At 39.6% G+C, this 24015-nt stretch overlaps 1 protein-coding gene across 1 annotated transcript; it reads right to left on the minus strand.

The window, feature by feature from the left end:
- Positions 1-286: 286 nt before the first annotated feature.
- Positions 287-10201, minus strand: LOC117752150 (the record flags this gene model as incomplete). Its single annotated transcript, XM_034569341.1, has 13 exons — positions 287-641; positions 839-1310; positions 3221-3312; positions 3405-3420; positions 3544-3732; positions 4011-4256; positions 4918-5175; positions 5691-6053; positions 6570-6836; positions 6945-7217; positions 8212-8487; positions 9122-9394; positions 10015-10201. Coding segments are annotated over 12 exons (2634 nt in total), but the record flags the coding sequence as incomplete, so codon positions are not given.
- Positions 10202-24015: the final 13814 nt, after the last annotated feature.

Raw genomic sequence — 24015 nt, forward strand, 5'->3', positions numbered from 1 at the left:
CCACAGACTGTATATGGAACATAACACACAGCCAGACGATGTCCTTTGTGACATCGTCCTCCATTGAGTCATTTGTGAATAATAACAAAGACATATATATATGTACGAATGAAAAACACACAGGTTGCATTCAAACTTTTGTTGCATGACTGCGTCAAAAATATACAGAATAAGCTTTTTTTAGGGGCCAATGCCGATACCGATATCAAGGAGTAAAAAACTATCACTTATATATAAAATTGGCAATAAAGCTTAAGTAAAACAATATTTTTAAAGAAATAAAGATAAATTGAAAGAAAACACAAATACTACAGAATATATAGAACTTGAATTAAGACAAAAAAAAAAAGTTCAATGTAAAATATAATCATAATGCACATTGTTTATCCTGTAAAATAAACCTTTTCATATCGGCGCATATCTTAAAAGGCCCATATCAGCCAATTGAAATATTGAACGTAAACACAAAAGCAAATATCACAGCATTTATTTTTTCATTGATACTGAAATTCAATCCAGATCATGTCGTTCTTTCCAATGAGCTGTTACAAAACTGGTGAGTCTAATATGTGAAGGTGTTTAAGGATGAATGTTGATTTTCATGTTCTTGTTTTCTGGAGGATGCACCATTCATAGTGGTCCTGAAACAAAGTGACAATAACTGCGAATTTCTAAAATACACACTTGATACTACAACATGATCAAGGCCGTTCATAGTTTTACACAAAGGATTTGAAATACAAGAACTATTTAATAATGATATGATGGAGTTTCAGTTGAGGTTTATTTCAAATGCACATGAGCCAGTAGCTTAACAGCCAGTTGTTAATATTTGTACCTGAAGCTGAATGTGGATTTTCATTAACGTAGTCAGACCTCTCCTCTGGATCACCTCGGGTTCCTGTAAAGATCAGACAGAAAACGACTTGAGAAGGTTGAGAACCACTGTTTTATTCATTTAGTTGATTTCGTTGCCACTCTAATATCTCTATCACAACCAGCATCACCAGCTTCAGATGCTCCACACGTGTTCCAATGCAAATGAACGTCCTTGTTCTTCAAACATTATATGGGCACAGCAAAACCGATCCCTGGTTCAGTTTGATCTGGGTCTGACTACATTCTGGTGCATTGGTCTGGAGCCTGGTCTGAGGCACCTTTCCACCTGTAACTCTGCTTCAGACTAAACTGAAAAGTCCAAATGTCTGTCTTTGGGGCCATGTGACTAAAATGAGATGTTGGAAAACCATGCGTGTGTATTGATGTCATGAAATCGTGTTGGACATTTCTGTACTCATCTGCCCGTCCACCTGAAATCAGAAGGATTTTCATTTAGGACTTCTCTGCAGGAGGCACATTTTATACAGTACCTTCCTCCGTGTTTCCTCTGATTGATTCATAGATGCAGTTGTCACCTACGAGTCAATAAAAAATCTAATCAACATGAAATGTAATTGGAAACTTTGTGACTAGGTTCTTCTGAAAAGCAACAACTCAGAAATAGCTGTGAAGGCATTCAGTACGAGAAGGAAGGCTGACCGTGGAGAAGAGACGAGTACACTTGCAGTTGGATTTCATCATGGTGGACAGTTGGGTCTGAGCTCTGATTGGTTCTCAGAGACTGGCTGAGCCTGAAACAGTCAAACAATGAGAAGTGAATGAAAAAGAAAAAGTAAAGTATTGCTGTTTTGTTGAAGATGAAACCAGAGAGAGTGGAACCAACCTGTCACAACACAGATCTGTGAAAAAGACAATAATGATCACGTTACATGATTTTATTTTTCAACCTCTGCTCCATGATTCTGAATATACAGAATAAGCTTTTTTCAGGGGCCAATGCCGATACCGATATCAAGGAGTAAAAAACTATCACTTATATATAAAACTGGCAATAAAGCTTGAGTAAAACAATATTTTTTAAGGAAATAAAGATAAATTGAAAGAAAACACAAATGCGACAGAATATATAGAACTTGAATTAAGACAAAAAAAAATTCAATTTAAAAATATAATCATAATGCACATTGTTTATCCTGTAAACTAAACCTTTTCATATCGGCGCATATATTAAAAGGCCCATATCAGCCAATTGAAATATTGACCGTAAACACAAAAGCAAATATCACAGCATTTCTTTTTTCATTTATACTGAAATTCAATCCAGATCATGTCGTTCTTTCCAATGAGCTGTTACAAAACTGGTGAGTCTAATATGTGAAGGTGTTTAAGGATGAATGTTGATTTTCATATTCTTGTTTTCTGGAGGATGCACCATTCATAGTGGTCCTGAAACAAAGTGACAATAACTGCAAATTTCTGAAATACACACTTGATACTTCAACCCTACAACATGATCAAGGCTGTTCATAGTTTTACACAAAGGATTTGAAATTTGAGACACCAATTTAACTGCATACTTATCGTAAAAGAACTATTTAATAATGATATGATGGAGTTTCAGTTGAGGTTTATTTCAAATGCACATGAGCCAGTAGCTTAACAGCCAGTTGTTAATATTTGTACCTGAAGCTGAATGTGGATTTTCATTAACGTAGTCAGACCTCTCCTCTGGATCACCTCGGGTTCCTGTAAAGATCAGACAGAAAACGACTTGAGAAGGTTGAGAACCACTGTTTTATTCATTTAGTTGATTTCGTTGCCACTCTAATATCTCTATTACAACCAGCATCACCAGCTTCAGGTGCTCCACACGTGTTCCAATGCAAATGAACGTCCTTGTTGTTCAAACATTATATGGGTGCAGCAAAACCGATCCCTGGTTCAGTTTGATCTGGGTCTGACTACATTCTGGTGCATTGGTCTGGAGCCTGGTCTGAGGCACCTTTCCACCTGTAACTCTGCTTCAGATTAAATTGAAAAGTCCAAATGTCTGTCTTTGGGACCATGTGACTCAAATGAGATGTTGGAAAACCACGCGTGTGTATTGATGTCATGACATTGTGTTGGACATTTCTGTACTCATCTGCCCGTCCACCTGAAATCAGAAGGTTTTTCACTTCAGACGTCTCTGCAGGAGGCACATTTTATACAGTACCTTCCTCCGTGTTTCCTCTGATTGATTCATAGATGCAGTTGTCACCTACGAGTCAATAAAAAATCAAATCAACATGAAATGTAATTCGAAAACTTTGTGACTGTTCTTAAAAGCAACAACTTAGAAATAGCTGTGAAGGCATTCAGTAGGAGAAGGAAGGCTGACCGTGGAGAAGAGACGAGTACACTTGCAGTTGGTTTTCATCGTGGTGGACAGTTGGGTCTGAGCTCTGATTGGTTCTCAGAGACTGGCTGAGCCTGAAACAGTCAAATAATCAGAAGTGAATGAAAAAGAAAAAGTAAAGTATTGCTGTTTTGTTGAAGATGAAACAAGAGAGAGTGGGACCAACCTGTCACAACACAGATCTGTGAAAAAGACAATAATGATCACGTTACATGATTTTATTTTTCAACCTCTACTCCATGACTATCGTGACAATAGTTTGAAATAAGTTTGATTTAAATGAAATGAACAAGAGCAGCTCTCACTCTTTGAATTCCTGCACCAACACAACAGTAGCAGCGAGAGGAAGAGAATCAGTGTGATGCCACCAACCAGCCCAATGACCAGCGGCACAGGAGACGAGTGGGGAGGTGCTGCAGGATTAAATGGATCAGACGAGGAGCAGTGAGGAGCAAAGGCAGATCCATGACGTGGAAAAAAATATAGAACCAAAACTTCAGCAGACATTTTGATTTGAAAAAAAACAACTGTGTGAATAAGTTTTGTATTTGAAGAAATATTTTAATATGTGCAAAAAAGTTTTGGAGTTGTAGAAATACTTTGTATATGTGTAAAAAGAAGTTTCCAGTCGTAAAAATATGTGAAAAAGTTTTGACCAAGTGCACCTGGTGTTTAGAAGCCGTTTCAGTGAAAATACTGCATGAGTAGAAAAGATTTTAATCTACTTTACAACCTGGAGACTCCTTTTCTACCTCATACTGATCACACTCACATTTTACTGACATCCAACTCTCCCATGAGAAGTATCCTGAATGTTCACACTTGTAGAAACCTTCATCTGACTTTGACACAGCTGAGATTTCCAGTTTCCCTCCGACATCACTTTGGAGGAATTCACCATTTTTGTAGAAAGAGAAGTTGGAATAGAGGTTTGTTCTTAACCATGAGCAGCCGAGAGTAACGGACTGTCCCTCAGTCACGGGATGGGCAGGGCTCTCCAGGATAACACGACGTGAAACTGTAAACAGTTAAAAAACCATCAACAATGTGAACAACCTGATAATTCAGCTCGTATATAAACAGCATAAGTCTAAATATTAGATGTTAAAGGGGAGCCAAAGTCATTCAATGCACTTTTTGTCAAATTCTGCTCCTCACGTCCATGAGCTGTACGTTGTGTGTGCGCTGGAAAAACATCTGGTTTAAATACACAGCCCTGGCTTCAAGAGCAGGACATCTGAGCTCAAGCAGGGTAGAGTTGAGTGTGAGTGCAGGGTTTTGAGTGAGAGCATCACAAAATCTGAATGTGACATCAATAAGTCCTGCTCTCAAACCAAAAGACCACCCTCTTGAGTAAAGAGAGGGAAACAGCCTCCGGATGGCGCTGCAGGCTGTGGCGTCCACACAGTTACGTGATGTCTGCTTGTTTAACGGCAGACGGACACACTCTCGCAGCTGATTCTGGTCGTTGAACGTGTGGTTTGTGTGAATAAAGAGGGTGAATTTCATCCAGAGATCATGTTTGATGTGATGCACCTTGGTAAATGTGGGGGGTGCAGCTCCTGAAGGAGCAGTGAAGGGAGGCAGTGCTCCCCAATTTTAGTTACTCTACCTTTAAATCACATTATGGGATGTTGGAAACATGCACAGTGTGAATAGATTCAATGAAAAATTACAACCTGTAGTGATGTTGACTGCGTTGCTGAGCTCTGATCCAGATTCACACCAGTAAACTCCAGGAGAAAGATTATACATGGACCATGTGAACCTTGGGATTGTCTCCTGAGAGTCGCACTCTAACAATCGTACTTTGTCTTCAGAAAACCTCCACAATCTCCACTCATCAGAGTTTCCCTCGCAGGTCAGACGGATCTTGTCATCAAAGTAGTGCTGCACTCTGTCCGGCCTAACTGTGAGAGACACTGACGCATAGGAATCTGAAAAACGTGACATGAAGTGTGAAACAGCAACTAATGGTTTAAATTTGTCGAGCATTAAAAACGTGAAGCCATCAGCAGAGACTCCATCTCTGTCACATTCTTGTTTTTGGGAATAAGGTCATAATATTACGAGAATACATTTGTAATGTTTCCAGATTAAAGGTGTCATTTTAGGCTTTGCGTCATTTAACAGGGGAAACGTCAGAAATACATCGTTTGTTGAAAATCACACTGACATCATGATGATGTCAGTCTGAGCATATGATCATAAATAATATCAACATCAGGTCAGTCCTATAGGATGCACACAAAAAATGATTTCATATGACATTAGATTTTGGAGAATGATTTTCTGATCATTAGATTGTCTCTCTAACCCTGTATTTGTCTTGACCTTTGACCTATCACCTCTAAAAGTTAATCACCTGGAGGAACCAGCCAAAGTAATGTTCCCGAAGTAACTGACCGACTGAAGCGATAACATCTGCTTCAAGAGAAAGAAACAAACTCACCTCCAGACCAGACCAACTTTGGCTCATTGTACTCAGTGTAAAACACGGGGTCTCCTCTTCCAGCTCGACATGCATAACTTGCTGACTTCGTCTGGCCTTGGATGACGTAGGAGTTTTGTTCAGTCCCTCCGTTGCTTCCTGGGAGCAGCTCATAACTGTACTGGTCAGGAATGTCAATAGAACTCATCCCATATGGAAATGTGTATTGACATCTGGTGTCTGCATAGGAACTAATCGGGTCAACTCTGTACCAGTAGAACCTCCATCCTGCAGTCGGATGTTGAACCCCACAGGTGAGAGTCACTGAGGCTCCAGGAGTCAGCCATGTCGGAGAGACAGTGACGACAGGTTGTGGTGCAGCCGCTGAAACGGAACATCGTCAGAACAAAAACACGTCTTCATGTTTGTCTAGAGATGTTCATTTTGGAAGCAATGCAATTTCTGGATGCTACACATTCAGCCATCGACATGACTGCCCCCAAAAGTGAAGCCAAATTATAACAATCGCCCCCTGGTGGCTGCCTGCAGTATATGTCAACCATGGTTTCTTTCATTTTAGTTTGTTCACGTGTTCATGTTTCTGATCAGTTTGGTTTTAATTAGTTATTTGATGATATAAAAACAGTGAAACGTCATGATTGACAGCTGACTCTGACTCGTGATTGGTCAAGCACATGTATCGGCGGGACCTCGATGCCCCAGCTCCACACCTCCATCATGATTTCACAGACTGGCTCGAAATGACGTGAAAAGTGCAAGATGGCTGGTATCCAGGATATTTTGGCTTCTCTTTTGTACATGTGCATTTAACAGATATAAACTTTGTAATATTTAAACTTAAACACCTATATTTTTAATACTAAATATGACTTGACTCACCGCTAGACAACGTGACGGGAACACTCCATCCTGTTGAATTCTGCCGTGCACCTTTCAGTCGGCCCTGACACCAGAAACTGCCGCTCAAATGTGACCCCAAACGAATCCTGAATTCATTTGTGTTGGGAGGTGTATGTGAGCTGGTTGCTGTCCATTCATACTCCCACTCAGAGTCTCCTCCCTGGATCTCACACCTAAGTGTGACGGTTTCTCCGCTGTATCTGTTCGGCCAGTTGGGTTGAAGAGTCACAGCAGCTCTGTTGTGGACTATTCATATTCACCAATAAAGATAGAATAACAGCTTGTATCAGCATCAACCTTTTCGTAATCTCAACAAACAGTCATGAATGCAGAATGGATTTTCTCCGCACTCACCAGTTTCATGAATACTGACTGAGTTACTGTACTTGGTGTAGTAAACTGGATCTCCTCTTCCTCCTCTGCACCAGTACAGTCCTTCACGTGAGGCACTAGCACTTTGTCCATTTGACTTGAAATCCTCATCCGTCAGGGGCTCCGAGGTTTTCTCACCTCTGTACCAATAATAATTCCAGCCAGGTGATGATGGGCCCACGGAGCAGGTCAGGAGCACACTGCCCCCTACTGGAAGGGCTCTGTGGTCAGCACTCAGGTTAGCCGCTGGTCTTTCTGTTAATGTTAAAAACACTTTGGCATTTAGTCCATTTTATTTGAGTTGAATAAAATGAGTAGAAAATGTATCACCTTTGCTCTTCTGCAGTCGTAAAAACTAAAACAGCAGTAAAAGCAAAAGTAAAAAAATGCTTTGGCCCAGATTATACCACCAAGTTTGCCATATCAGAGCCACAAGTTAGCCACAGCAGTACCGTACATTAACCAAAGGTGCCAAATGTGGCCCAGATTCGTTTTGATCTATTTGGGCCATATTCACCACATGGACCACTTTAGGTTCACATCCAGATTACACTTTGCCTAGAGCACCGCATGTTTACTATAAAAGACCCAGGTTTGTTTTGGGATAGTTGGGCCACATTAGCTCTTTAACAAGTGGACGAGTTTAGGCTCGGATCCATTCTGTCCACAGGAAAGCTAGAGGAGCCGCATCACTGCCTGAAGTGGCCCACATCCATCTGGTCCAAAGGTGCTGAGCATAGACCGTATATAAAGATGGACGCCATCACAGCTCCACAAAAGTGAGTTCACCCCCTGGTGGCTGGCTGCAGTATAGGTCAAATTATCTCAGGAAGAAAGGAAGTTCTTGTACCTCTGATGTACTGTATGTTCAAGTTTTGGGTTGAATTGAATTAGTTTTTGACGTTATAAAAACAGGGTGAAACATCATGACTGACAGCTGAGGCTGACTCACGATTGGTCGTGTATCGGCAGGACCTTGGTCCCAGATTGTTTGTATACAGGATATTTTGGCTTGGATCTGAACAGCAATTGTTTCCTCCCAGATGAGAATAACATATAAACATCGGTGAACATCATCTTACTCGCCAATAGGCTGATAGCAACAACAAGATAAATATCGGTAAGATGTTCAGCTTTTGAATCGGTGCATCCCTAGTTACTTTTTTGTTGTATTATATTTTTTATCAGCGCATATGAACATAAATTGAAGGAGACCTTTGCCAGTTTCTCAAAACTCGGTCTTTCTCACCAGAAACTGTTAATGTGACGACATTGCTCCACTCGGTTGTGGAATTCAAGTTCTTCTTGTCTTTAGCCAAACACCTGTAGCTTCCACTGTCAGACGAGGATGCATTGACAATCCTGTATTCATTGTGTGTTGGAAACGTATTTGAGTTGGGTTTGGTCCATTCATACTCCCACTCAGTCAGTACATCTGCAGGGACCTCACACCGGACAGTGATCATCTCACCGCTGAATATCAGAGACCAGTTAGGTTGCAGGGCCACAGACGCCTTGTGGGAAACTGATCACAAATAGAAACAGAGAACAGAAGAAAGTAGAATGGCACTCAGTACAGCTCATACCTCCACCAAACTTTACAGATACCAGTCCTCTCATCTTTTCATCAGGGAAAATAATAAAAAAAAGCATCACACAATCTTAAAGCAAAACACTATGCAACTTTTTAACCTTAAAACAGCAGCTTCCAAGTTAATGGAATGATTCTCTGCCTTAATATGGAGAAAGTTTCCTCCTTCACTCCCTGAACGTCTGTTCTCTGTAACTCTGGTGAGTGGGTTCCATCTCCTGTGAGAAGAACTGACTGAGAGTCACAGCTTCAACTGTCACAACCAGCTCCAGTTGAGGAGTGAAGCTGAACTGTAGATCAGTTAAAAAGACTCAGAAGTTTTTAAAAAATAGCACGTGTGGCTGCAGAGGGCGCTGTTGCTCAGTAAAAGTTACATCGTGTTAAAGAAAGTCTGGATGTTTGGATTCCATCTAAATTTCATTGGTTCTGTCCCAAGTTTCGTGGAAATCCATCCAGTAGTTTTTGCGTAATCCTGCTGACAAACAAACAAAGAAAGAAACGTACAGGGACAAAACATAACCTCCATAGCGGAGGTAACTAGTCTTTGGATTTCTAAACTGACTCTTACCTCTGTTCTCTATTGTGACTCGGTCGCTGTCCTCTGTGAAGAAAGTTGTGTCTCCTCTCCTTCCTCTGCAGTTGTAGATGCCTTCCTCTGAGATGCTGATTTCATCATCTGTTTCATTATATCTTATGATCTGAGCTGCAGAGGAGGCTGAGGTTCTTCTGAACCAGTCGTATCTCCACTCAGCCGCGTTATCCACAGAGCAGATCAGTGCTACGCTTCCCTTTCCTGTTATGGTTGTGTTATCGGCAATCAGCCTGGGCCTGGGTTTATTTGCTTTCAAATTGTGTGAGAGAAAATGAAAGACAAATTAAATGGGGAAAAAAGATTAAAGCGTATGAAGCAGAATTTCACTCAGTAGAGGGCAAAGTTCTGATAGTAAAATATATAAGACAAAAAAGGTCTAATAATGAATCTCAAAATGTAATAGGTTCATTGATCCCCACATAGCTAAATGCTTTTGGCCCAGATGTGGCCCACACTGTCACACTGTCATCCAGCCCACACACCTCATGGAATGATGGCACTTGGGCAGTCCACTTCTGTTTGCCAGAGTTGGGCCACAGATAAGACGTAGCAATACCGTTTGTCACCAAAAGGGCCAAAGGTGGCCCCGATTTGTTATGTGCTGTTTGAGCCATTCATGGACCACTTGAGGTCCACATCCAGATTACACTTTGCCTAGAGCACCTGATGTGTGCCAAAAAAGACACAGGTTTGCTTTAAGGTATTTGCTGTTTTACATGTGGACCAGTTTAGGTCCACACCCAGATGCTATCTGGGGATTGGGCGGAAATTGGTTTAGTAGTTTTTATGTAATCCTGCCAAGAAAAACAAATAGAAAGAGGTGAAGACGTAACGTCCTCGTGGAGGTATTGAAAGATGATTGGACTTACGTGTTACTCTCAGCTGGAAGGCGTCACTCCACTCTGTTGAGGAATACAAGTCCGCTCTGGCCTTACACCAGTACTCTCCACTGTGGAAAACAGAGGCAGTGCCCAGCCTGTATTCACTGTGTGTGGGAGCTGTGTTTGTACCAGTGACTGGTTGGTGGGAGCTTGTTGTCCTCCATTCATAGTCCCACTGGGTGTCTCCTCCTCCCTGGATCTCACACCTGACAGAGATCGTCTCACCACTGAATATCTGAGTCCAGTTGTGCTGCAGCATGACAAAGCTTCTGTTGGACACTGAACATTCAAACACAAATATAAAACCAACAGAGAGAACTGGTTAATATTGCTGCTGATTGGTTCTGTTTTCATCGTAGCCAGTCATGAAAGCATGCTACTCACAGGTTTTCTCGATGTGATGCACATGACTCTTCTCTGAGAAGAAATCTGAGTTAGTCCTTCTTCCCCTGCACCAGTAGATGCCTCCGTGTGAGATGCTGATAGAGTTTAGCACACGATTTGTTGCGATGGCAGTTTCATCATGGTCTGGGGAACGTGTGAACCAGTCATAGCTCCAACCCGCAGACTCCTCAACAGAACAGGTCAGAGTCAGAGTGCCGGCCACTGGTATGGACGTCCTGGATGCTCTCACTGTGGCTCTGGGTTTGTGTGCTGCTTGGTAAAGAATATTTACATCATTAATTAGGAATCCTTCCTTAATACTTTATGAAACTCAGTTTATGTAGTGAACCATCTATTAAATTAGGCAAACATTATATCTTCATCATTAATTAGGACACAATTCATTATTAATCTTTACATCTGTAGTAGTATACATTTATTAAAGAAAATTATGTATTTTCAATGTTGATTAGGAATCAATTCATCATTATTTTATAATTCTGTATATGTAGTCTTAATCATCAACATAGTAAAACATATCTTCATTAATAATTATTAATCAATTCATGATTATTTTATAATTAAGTACTGTATATGTAGTTATATAGTATACATGGATAAAATAATACTTCCATTAGGAATCAATTCATGATCAAATTAAATAATTCGGTATATGTAGTATAAATCCATTAAAATAGCAGAAATCTATATTTGCATAGTTAATTAGATATCAATTCATTATTTATTTTGTATGTTCAGTATGTAGTATATATCCATTAAAATAACAACTAATAATATCTTTATAATTAATTAGAAATCAATCATGATTATTTTATAATTTAGTACATGTAGTATAAATCCATGGCAAAAATGTATATTTTCATCATATATAATTGAGTATACACATTCTGCTTCAGTTGTTCTCTGCTCCTCCAATGTTTTTATAATGTCTATGTCAAACAAAAAGCTAAACTTAAGTGAGTGAATGATCTGATTGAATTTCTGTCAGTGTGAAAGGTCGACATAAGGAACTGAGATCAGGTATTTCAGCTTTGACTGTGGAGACTGAACGACGCATTTATTTAGAAGAAGAAAAGTGGATTTGTCCGGCTGTCGCCACGATGTGGAAAATAAGCTTCATGTTTCTACTGTCCCATTTATTGTGAACTGCTTTACTTGTATTTCTCTTTATCCTGTATCTCAACATGTCTGTGGGTGAACCTCCCAGCGGTGGCAATGATTCTGGATATCTCACCTGATACAGAAAGAGTGGCCCTATTGCTTCGTTTGTTCTGTTCTGAGCTGTTATGGTGAGCAATGCACTGATAATCCCCGTTCCTGTCTGGGGTTAGCTCTGGAATCCTGAGGACGTTAGTGGAAGTGATGGGGACGAGTGGTTTGTCGTTCCACTTGAATTCATAATACCACTCACTGACATTTGCTTCTCTCATGTGACACGTGAAATTAACATGCTCCCCAGAATATAGAGTGGTTGAGTTGGGTTCAAAGGTCAGCTCAGCATCTACCCCCCCCCCCCGCACAAACAGAACATCGTTAGAGGAAATACCAACCAGAGTTTTGTTCTATAAGTTTGCAGTTCATTCATATACTCACAAATCTTAGTAACAACATACACAAAGAAAAATGGGATGAAATACACATATTAATAAAGATAGATAGCAATAAAGAAAAGAGTTGACTCACATTCAGTGTGTCCACAGGAGAGGAGTGTATTCAGCACTGAAAGAAACATTGGTATCTCATCAGACATTATTAAACCTGGTAAATAATCAAACACAGTACAGACTCTAGTAATAAGTCTATTAGTAAGTACTGTTATATTGTAAAAGTGAGTATGAGCAGTAGTATTAAAACTACCCATCAAAGAAATTGTACAAAAGTATGAAATGGCTTGAGAATCAATAACTCAATGAATAAAAGAAGTTAAAATATCAGTAATCTACTGTCTTTGATCCATTTATTTGAATTCATGTGGATCAGATGATTGTTTCTCTGATAATCATCGGGACAATATTCACAGCCTGTAACTTTAAAGTCTATAATTCCCATTAGAACATCACAATGTTTGATTTGTTTCTAAATCAACTTTTCTGATATCAAATTATCTTTTGGCAAATAAATCAATGAATCAGGTATAAAATTGGTCTTTTTTCATGTGTCGGGCATCAAATAATAAATTTAAAGAAAATATAATTTCCACTTTCTAACGGTTCTCCAACAATCACAATTTAGTCTCAAATAAAAGTTATTTAAGTGCATGTAACAGAATACATGTGGCTAGTTACCTCTGCAAATAGATAATGACATTTCAGTTTCAGCGGCTGTTGCTGTGGTTGGACAAACATCTAATAAACACTTTGCATTCACAGAATAAAAGTTACTGATGTACTCACAGAATAACGACAGCACACCGAGCAAAGAGTGCCCCATGGTCCCATCCAGCAGCGCCACTCAGACACACTTCAAGACAGGTAGAGAATCAGTGGAACACATCTCTTATCAATATGAGAGAGGAAGGTGTTTGTGCACTTCTGTTTTCTGAGTCAGTTTCCTTCTTCACAGGAACCTCACACCCCAACTCTGAGGTTGCTTGTACTTTAATACGTTTCTGTTGCTGTCGAGCCACCGTGATAGAAATCACCACACGTCCCTGCACGAGACAGAACTGTCGTCCTTATAGTTACTGAACATTTTGAATTATATGATATCTGAAATAATGGCGATAGGAATGATGGAAATTTAATACAATAAAAAAGAAAATGTAGTATTCCCTCAAATATGTCTTCAGTGTAAAATATCTTTGTAGATTATGATCATTTCATGTTGTGGAAGATGTCTTTGACTTTTTGATGACAGGAAACAATGTTGCCTAACAGGAAACATGCAATCAGTTGTTAAAACTACAGCACGCAACATGTTTCCTTTAATTCTAATTCTAATTCCAAAGACGTCTATATTATCACTGATTTACAGGCAAGCAAATAATCTGACATTTGTGTGTTGACTTAATTCATAAACACTAGAATGACACAAGATGTAGAATTTACCTCTGAGTGCCTCCGCCGAGCCCCGACAGTCCAGTTCAATCAAACTGCAAACACTAATATATCAGTTCTCTAAATGGGAATCATTCACTGGGAAACTGGTGGAAAAGTCCAAAATGTTCATTTTAAACAAAGTGAAAAACTACCTGCCCCTTTGTCCGTTTCTGCACCAAACTCATTGGGTTCTTGGTTCCATCCTTCTGCCAAGTTTTGTGGATATTGGTTCAGTAGTTTTTGTGTAATCCTGCTGATAAACCAACGAACACAACAATGGACATGGGTGAGAACATGAGCTCCTGGGTGGAGGTAGCGACGGCTTCATGGAGATCAGAAGATAATATATCAATTTATTGAGTCTTTTCAGGATCCTTCCTCTGACTCTAGATGCTCTGCATGAAGACTGCTGCTTAAAATGCAGACTTTTAAAGAGCATGTATCTATGATGTCTGAAATGCTGGTGATCACCTTCAAACACACAGTGTGAATAAGAACATAACAAGAACCATGTGCAGCAGTAGTTTTAATTTATCACATTTACTTTTACCCAAACTACAAATAGAACTGTAATTAAATGTAAAAAGCCTTTTGATGCCTGGAAAAGTGACCGTATGATGAAATTCTGACTCCTGCTTAGTCACAGCAGAAACTGGTTTAAAGATGAAATTCAGCTCCACTTCCTCCTCAATGCACGTACACCTGATCTTATCTTTCTACAGCAACAAACTACTTCCAGGAGAGCTTTGTATAAGCCATTCAAACATGCAGTTATAAGTAAAAATTCACATCAGTAGATAACATGGAAATAAAAACAGGATTTCTGGTGGTGTCTGTTTGGTAAAAAGTAAAAAGTCTGTAAGAAAACATATAAACACCATTTGAACAAGCTTCACACTGAAAGGCTTCAACATGTTTTATAGACAGATGTAAAAATATGTCAAAGTTAAACCTGTTTTTTGGATTTTATTATATTCAAGTAAATGTTTTTCTATGAAATACAATTTAATTCAGGAAGAACAAAATTGGCTTAATGAATGGCCTAAATGTTTATGGCAGTGGCGGCTCCTGCCAAATTTCTCAGGGGGGGGGGGGGACAATTGTTGCGATGATGGCTAAGGTTCCATGTGTAATGGGTAAATAAACTAGAGTCAGCTGGACATTGTCTCATTGCTTTTCGTTCAGTTGTGTTTCAGTTCAGTGGGACGACACAGTCAGAGCTCCACTCTACACATTGATATATGAATGAATCATAAAAGTACAATAAAAAGGTGAAATCATAAACTGTACATAAACACTTTATCACCAGTACAAAGCATATTCAAGTAAATAAACCCCAGAAATCTCATTGTAACAAATCATGAATATGAAAAGTCGTGAAGAAATAAAGAAACATGCTTTTATGGAAATATGTAAAACGTGTTGCAGATGCCAGCTTCACATTTCATGTGAAATACTGTGCACATGAAAAACCCCTTCATGCACCAGTGTGTTAGTGGTTCTGTGTGTGTTTATGGCATCATGGATTGAAGACCTTTTGCAATAAATGGCAAAAAGGTGAAAGTGCAGAATAAAAGTGGATGATTTCACACACAGAGCAAAAGTAAGAGATCAGGGGAATAAAACAAACAACCTGCTGGACGTCAGAGAAAGTCGAGATAATGACGTTACATAAAATAGAGTGAAGCAGCAGGTCAAGATAAACTTTATTATCCCCAAGAGTCCGTTTGTGTTACAGCCAGCAGAGAATAAAGGAAAGTAATAATTCTATACACACAACGCACATGTACATAAGGGCCTGTAGATCACATGATGCTTTAATGAGGCCGACGGTCGCAGGGACGAATGAGTTCTTACGTCTCAAAGTCTTTCATCTTGGTTAGATTCTATAGATCTGTGAGCAGAATCCACATTAAACCTTCTCCCCTTGTGATAGACGTTTATCGCTGGTGGACCTTTGCACAAACAGCATCAGTGTCGGCTTCAAATGTGAGATTGTTGTCGATTGTTGTTCTCAGATATTTGACGGACAACTTCAACAGCTCGGCCATGAATAAAAACAGAGGGAATCGGTGGAGGCTACTTCCTGAAGTGGATTATCATGTCTTTAGTCTTGGACACATTACACCAGTCGTTAAAATCCTCCGTCACCGACAGAAAATCGACCTCGAAGGTGAAACGATGATTCTCCATAATCCAGATGGGAAATAGTCCCGCCCCCTAGTGTTTGACTGACAGAAGTGGTAAACTTAGCTTAGTTTAGCTTAGTTTAGCAAAATAGAAACAAGCAAACACCCAAACACTAGCCCCTCTGAAGATTAGTGAGGTTATAAATGATGAAATATCATGTTTGCTCAAAACAGCAAACAATGTTCTTACCTTGTTTCAGAAGACTTTTAAAAACGGTTCACAAACCTTCACTTCACGTACAAAGATAAGTTTGGTTTAATAAACTCGGGACTGAATCTTTTACAGCTTCATGTAAGCTTCATGGTGATTAGACAGGGTCGATGGAGGCAACACTGCAGGACGTCTGCACTCGAGCCTGGAGAAGTCTACATGTGGATTTGTCTCTGAACGGGACAACAGACAGGAAAGTTCCAGGCTGCTGTTGTTACGACGAGGTCTATGGATCAAGCGGGCGGGGCCCGGATGGCGTTTTGCCTTTGGGCGCCAGGTTTGGAACACTTGCTCTGGGCTAAGTTGGCAGATGGACGGTGACTGCTGTTGGCTGCTGCTGTTGAATCGTGGCGACTGGCAGAGCAGCTGGGTTTTGGGTGGTTTTGTGAGGATCTGGATGGACTGCAGAAAGATGTCGGCTGGTCGGGTTGACAAATCACAGAACTGAGGTCATGTCGGAGGTTGGACCTGAGGTTGGCCCCTGGCTCACCTGATCAAATGTGCGGCTGGTGACTCGGTCTTTCTGACACATCAGAAACTGAAGCTCCGACGACTCATTGTCTGTAGTTTCATCTGTCACCACACGGGGCACAGCCAGTGATGCTGCGTGAAAACAGAACCAGAGAAGCTGTTGGTGAAGAAAATGTTGGAGCAAGTCTTTATATACAGACGCTGATTGTCTTTAAAGTTTTAGCTAAAACAGGATAGTTTTAGCAGTCTTACTTTCCCAGTTATGCTTATGTCATTGTAGATATAAAATCACAGCTCTAATTTACCTGACAGGACGGCGATGCCTATAGGATGCGGGGAGTCGGCGAAGTTTATTTAGGGACACCGTAGTAGCTCTCTCTCTCTCTCTCTCTCTCCACTGCCGGTCCTGTGAGGAAGTGTAGCGTGGGCGCAGCAGGTGTGGACGCCAATTGTTTGTTGCGGTAAGTTTCATTAACTCGAAGTCACTTTAATGTAAATGGAGATCACGCAGAAAACGTTCCGCAAACATTAAGCGCATTTCTGTCCATAGAGCCCAGAGTGCAGCTGTGTGTGTGTGTGAGAGACGGTATCAGCGTCGCCATACATGCAGGCTGTAATCTCCCCCAGTCAGCGTGTACACACAAACTAATGGGAACAATACTTGTAAGTAATGCGCCGGAACATTTATCCAGTCTATACTATTATGTCTGTGACATTAAGTGTAGTTGTCTTTTCCTGTTTTAGTACTTGTCGTCAAGACAATAAGGACGGCGTGGGTCTCTGCTTTATTTTAATGAATTGAAGGTATGGCATAATGATGTGTTTTATGTTTGTAAATGTTTTGAAACAGTTTGATAAAATTGTTTAATAATTGTGTGACCTAATATGACATGTTTGTTTCATAGGGCTGCCTTCAGGCAGGATATTTATGGTCACTGTTTTTTCCCACATGAAGATTTCATTTAGATTATTTGGCCTTGTTTAGATTTAGTTTCTTTCTGATTAATTGGTTTGATTTCTGGTTTCTTTGTTTTATTTTATTTTGTTCTTTGTTCTATGGGTAATGTGCAATATGGTTGACGGGTACTGTGCAATCCTGGTTTAATGGCTTGGATATTGGTGAGTTATTGGCTCCGTAAACGAGAGGCCCTCTTCTGTCATTTCATTGTATAATATCGCTTGCAGTGATAATCCACTGGTGCAATCACACCAGTGTTGGGATTCTTAAAGTGTGCTGTGTTTGTTTTATGCATGATAATTTAGCTTTGTTAAATTGGGTCTGGAGCCTTTAACTTCTCTCTTTTTAATCTGTTATTTATATCAAGTACAGGCCAGTACTCCATACTTTGCACATGATCCTGTGCTGTTCGATCAGTCTTTTTAAATCATTTGTCCGACTTGAATAAATTGTCTATTTCTGGAATCATCAGCCTCCCGTCCCGTTTATTCTGGATATATGTGGTGAACCCGATTGGCATTCAACTGTCACCCTAAACTTTTGACCACTACATATATATACACTCACTGATGGTCTGTATATACACTCACTGGTTGTCTTAATATACAGTCACTGATGGTCTTTATATACAGGCGCTGATTGTCTATATACAGACACTTATTGTCTTTATATACACTCACTGATTGTCTTTATATACAGATGCTAATTGTCTTCATATACAGTCACTGATTGTCTTTATATACAGATGCTGATGGTCTTTATATACAGTCACTGATGGTATTCATATAGAGACGCTGATTGTCTTCATATACAGTCACTGATTGTCTTAATATATAGACGCTGATGGTTTTTATATACAGTCACTTATGGTCTTTATATACAGTCACTGATGGTCTTTATATAGAGACCCTGATTGTCTTTATATACAGTCACTGATGGTCTTTATATACACTCACTGATGGTCTTTATATACAGACGCTGATTGTCTATATACAGACACTTATTGTCTTTATATACACTCACTGATTGTCTTTATATACAGTCACTGATTATCTTTATATACAGATGCTGGTTGTCTTTATATACAGTCATTGATCATCTGTATATACAGTCACTGATCGTCTGTATATACAGTCACTGATGGTCTTCATATACAGTCACTGATGGTCTTTATATACAGTCACTGATCATCTGTATATACAGTCACTGATGGTCTTTATATACAATCACTGATCATCTGTATATACAGTCACTGATGGTCTTCATATACAGTCTCTGATGGTCTTTATATACAGTCACTGATCATCTGTATATACAGTCACTGATGGTCTTCATATACAGTCACTGATGGTCTTTATATACAGTCACTGATCGTCTGTATATACAGTTACTGATGGTTTTTATATACAGTCACTGATGGTCTTTATATACAGTCACTGATTGTCTTTATATACGGATGCTGATGGTCTGTATATACAGTCACTGATGGTCTGTATATACAGTCACTCATGGTCTATATATACAGTCACTGATGGTCTTTATATACAGTCACTGATGGTCTTCATATACAGTCGTTGATTGTCTTTGTATACAGTCACTGATGGTCTTTATATACAGTCGCTGATTGTCTTTATATACAGTCACTGATGGTCTTTATATACAGTCATTGATTGTCTTTATATACAGACACTGATCGTCTTTATAAACAGACGCTGATTGTCTTTATATACACTAACTGATCATCTTCATATACAGTCACTGATCATCTTTATATACAGTCACTGATCGTCCGTATATACAGTCACTGATCATCTTTATATACAGACACTGGTGGTCTTTATATACAGTCACTGATCATCTTTATATACAGACACTGGTGGTCTTTATATACAGTCACTGATCATCTTTATATACAGTCACTGCTGGTCTTTATATACAGACGCTGATTGTCTTCATATACGGTCACTGATGGTCTTTATATACAGTCACTGATGGTCTTTACATACAGTCACTGCTTGTCTTTATATACAGACGCTGATTGTCTTCATATACGGTCACTGATGGTCTTTATATACAATCACTGATGGTCTTTATATACAGTCACTGTTGGTCTTCATATACAGTCACTGATGGTCTTCATATACGGTCACTGATGGTCTTTATATACAATCACTGATGGTCTTTATATACAGTCACTGTTGGTCTTCATATACAGTCACTGATTGTCTTTACATACAGTCACTGATGGTCTTTATATACAGTCACTGATGGTCTTCATATACGGTCACTGATGGTCTTTATATACAATCACTGATGGTCTTTATATACAGTCACTGTTGGTCTTCATATACAGTCACTGATTGTCTTTATATACAGTCACATATGGTCTTTACATACAGTCACTGTTTGTCTTTATATACAGACGCTGCTTGCCTTTATATACAGTTACTGATGGTCTTTATATATAGTCACTGATGGTCTTTATATACAGTCACTGATGGTCTTTATATACAGTCACTGATCGTCTGTATATACAGTCACTGATGGTCTTTATATACAGTCACTGATCGTCTGTATATACAGTCACTGATGGTCTTTATATACAGTCACTGATCGTCTGTATATACAGTCACTGATGGTCTTTATATACAGACACTGATTGTCTTTATATACAGTCACTGATCATATTTAAATCAATGTAAAAGCTCGGTTCTTGTTGGTCTTTAACTAAATGTGAACCTGCTGGTTGCAGTTTGGAGAGTCGCTCTTCGTCTCACGGTGAAAAATCCTCCGGCATTATCGTCTCTTCTTGGTTCTTCAGCGAGGATCTGGTTTCCCTGATGGTCCAGAAAGATGATTTCGGGCTCCAGCAGCCAGTAGCTCACCTCACACTGCAGAGTCGCTCCTCCAGCTCCATTCAAAACCTCTGAGTGTTTGGGCTCAGAGACTGAAAACAGGAATAAAACAGGACGTTACCACATCTGTGACCGGAAATTAGAGTCAGTAACTAACTGACCTCAGCCAAAAACCACTGTATGAGCCAAACCTGTAACCCACTGTACTGGTGACCTGGAGAGTGAAGCCCGACCAGGAGAAATCTGTCATAGATCCACACCCTCACATCGTAAATCTACTTTACTCTATTGTTTACATTTGGAAAATTGACCGGAGCAGATGGTGACACCTTCAGATGTCGAACACCGTTTAGTTCAGACGCCACATGTCGTTATAAATCTGACAGAGGGACACAATTCAGAATCCGGACTGTTCAGGTCAGATCAGATCCGACTGTAGCCTGAAGGAATCCACAGGTTCTGAATCAGGCCTGAGAGGATCTGGAGGATTCAGACTTGCATTAATGTGGTCGGATCAGGGTCAAGTCTGAATGGACCAGGTTCTGGCTGAATCAAGTGGGTCGGGATCAAGCCCCATTAAATGTGACTGGGTGGTTCTTGTGTTAATGTGCTGGAATGGACTGGTCTGCATTGGGCTCAGGCCTGAAGGTTCAGTCTTTGACTCGGGCCCAAACAGATCAGACTGAATTTACCTCAGACCAGCTTTAAAGTGGCCAGGGCCGGCGTCGAGCTGGATCGGATCGGGTCCTGAATCAACTGGAACTAGGAACAAAGTTCAGGCCGTTCTCTACAACATGTTAGCAACAGGGAGGTTTAAGGTTCTCTATAGAACCAGAGCAAAGCCTTTCTAACTGTAGAAACATTGGTTTGACTGGACATACACACAAACAGCTCCACTGTGGTGCTGTCTCGAGGGCCGTTCTTCCAAAGCCTCTTGCACTGGTATCTCCCAGCATCAGACAGCTTCAGGTTGGAGATCCTTAATGAGATGTTTCCATTTTTCAGTTCTTTCCAGATGAAGCTCGTCCTGTACTCAAAGTCCGATTTCTTCATCTCGTGAGTCAACAGAACCACGACAGAGACGACACGTTTAAGAGACGTGTGTGGAGCAATAACCAGAAGAGTTCAACACTGTAACTGTGTTTATTTCACCACAATATTTCTAACAATCAGGTTTCAAGTTTTCAATTTACATTTGTTTGTAATTAAAATTCAATGAAACAAAAGACAACACACAGACGTTGCATGATTTAAGAACTGAGCAGGAAAAACACGGAGCTTTGCATCACATGCATCACATGCATCACATGCAAACAGCCACTGAAGCACAGTGAGCTGCCTCACACATCAACAGAGAGGAAAACAACAGAGCGCCATCCAGTGGCTGAAAATACAAATGTGCAGGGAAGATAAAACCATCAGTGTGAAAACTAACAACTGCAAAAGGAACTTTCTCACTAGATATATATCTTTATATCTAAATATATATCTTTATATATATATATATATGAAAAGTCCTGGTTTGAACTCATTGCAACAGTCTACACAGTTCAGTAAAGATATCTTTAAAGCAACACTTTCTAACTGTTACTGAAGAACAGCGCCCCCTGCAGCCACATGTGATGATTAACTATTTTTGACATGTTCACACTCAAACATCAGACTCACTTTAATCAAGCTGCTGCTTTAAGGTAAAGAAAATTGCATAATGTTGCTTTAACAACAGATGAGAAACAACTCTCCCTGGTCTCAAGACCCTTTTCCACTGGTTAGAGTGGTTTTTAAAACCCACCAACATAATAACAACGGCAGCAAAACAATGTCCTCATGTCGGTAAAACCTAATTTGCAGCAGACAATAAGTACTCGACTGATTTATTGGTTGATAAGAATTGGCAGATATCAGAAGTTCAGTGACGTGTTGCATCAGTGTTTATTTGCTGATCCACACAGAAGAAAAACATTTATTTTAAAGAATAAGCAGAACATATTCATTCATGTTCTATATATTTGGCTGCATTTGTGTTTTTTTTTCATTTATAGCTGTTTATGATAAAGTTTCTGGTTAAACGCCCCAATTACATTTCTTTTTCATCAGGGTTTGATGAGATTATTGCAAAAGATAATTCATAGATAAAATCAAAAGTTGCAGCGCCACCATGTGGCTGAAGATGTAGACTTGCAGGTGGGAGAAAAGTATTCCCACTGAGACAAAGGTTTAAATGTACAACAGAAGGGTTTCCTGCCACAATAAAACACAAACCTTCTTGTCTTCACTTGAAAGCCGGAGTCATCGGTCAGAACAGAGACGTCATGTGGAGGAAAAATCCAGCAGCTGCAGAGCTTCACTGTGCAAAGACCAGCTGACAACTGCACACATGAGTAACTGGCTGATGAGACACTGGTGGGACCAAAAGAAAACAAGCTCCCACACAGACAGGAAGTCAAACTGAGGACACTTAAGGTGAGGGATTTCAAAATAAAACAGGACATATCGACAGAGTCCAGGTGGGATTTCACAGTTTAATAAAGATAAAAGAAAGAACACATTCAATTATCTATTTGAATTATAATCTGTTACAGTTCATCACATTTCAAAACAAAAAGCTAAACTGTCTGCAGACGAGTGTATTCATCAAACAGAGAAATACGAGCCATGGAAATAATCACACATAACCACAGACTGTATATGGAACATAACACACAGCCAGACGATGTCCTTTGTGACATCGTCCTCCATTGAGTCATTGGTGAATAATAACAAAGACATATATATACGTACGAATAGAAAACATCACAGGTTGCATTCAAACTTTTGTTGCATGACTGCGGCAAAAATATACAGAAAAAGCTTTTTTTAGGGGCCAATGCCGATACCGATACCAAGGAGTAAAAAACTATCACTTATATATAAAATTGGCAATAAAGCTTAAGTAAAACTATATTTTTTAAGGAAATAAAGATAAATTGAAAGAAAACACAAATACGACAGAATATGTAGAACTTGAATTAAAGGGGACATAGCATGCCCATTTTACCACAAGTTGATATGGTTCCTTGGGGTCTTAATGAAATGTCTGTAACATACTTTGGTCAAAATACCACAAGGATCATATAAAACAGCACCCTTTTTACCCTGTATAAAACAGCCCTCCACAGAGTGACCTGTTTTGAGTGCCTGTTCCTTTAAATGCTAATGAGCCAGCTCCCCCCTCCCCCCTCTCCCCCCATGATTTTAAACGATATAAATTACATATTTTATATGATATAAATTATCAAATATGCATCCCATACTTTGTATTCCCCTTCTGTTGTCCTGGAGTTTTAATTTTCCCAATCACATAATTAAATGTCCCCCTCTGCCCATCCACTACAAGCACACAAGCAGATAGACAGAGAGAGAAAGAGGCCAAGGCCATGTAGGGAGACTTCCAGTGCCTTGTTACGACACAAAACCCAGGAAGCTCATTCGAGTCACTCAAGCATGACGTTTCTGACTTAGAGAAACCATAACAAAACGCGCAAGTGTTTTTTGGGTTGGTAGACATGCCAGATACCCACATTAACCTGTAGAAGCACTAACAAAGCGGAATTTGCATGCTATGTCCCCTTTAAGACAAAAAAATGTTCAATGTAAAATATAATCTGAATGCACATTGTTTATCCTGTAAAATAAACATTTTCATATCGGCGCATATCTTAAAAGGCCCATATCAGCCAATTGAAATATTGAACGTAAACACAAAAGCAAATATCACAGCATTTCTTTTTTCATTGATACTGAAATTCAATCCAGATCATGTCATTCTTTCCAATGAGCTGTTACAAAACTGGTGAGTCTAATATGTGAAGGTGTTTAAGGA

This window comes from Hippoglossus hippoglossus, chromosome 18, assembly GCF_009819705.1.
Source record: "Hippoglossus hippoglossus isolate fHipHip1 chromosome 18, fHipHip1.pri, whole genome shotgun sequence".
Taxonomy (NCBI): domain Eukaryota; kingdom Metazoa; phylum Chordata; class Actinopteri; order Pleuronectiformes; family Pleuronectidae; genus Hippoglossus; species Hippoglossus hippoglossus.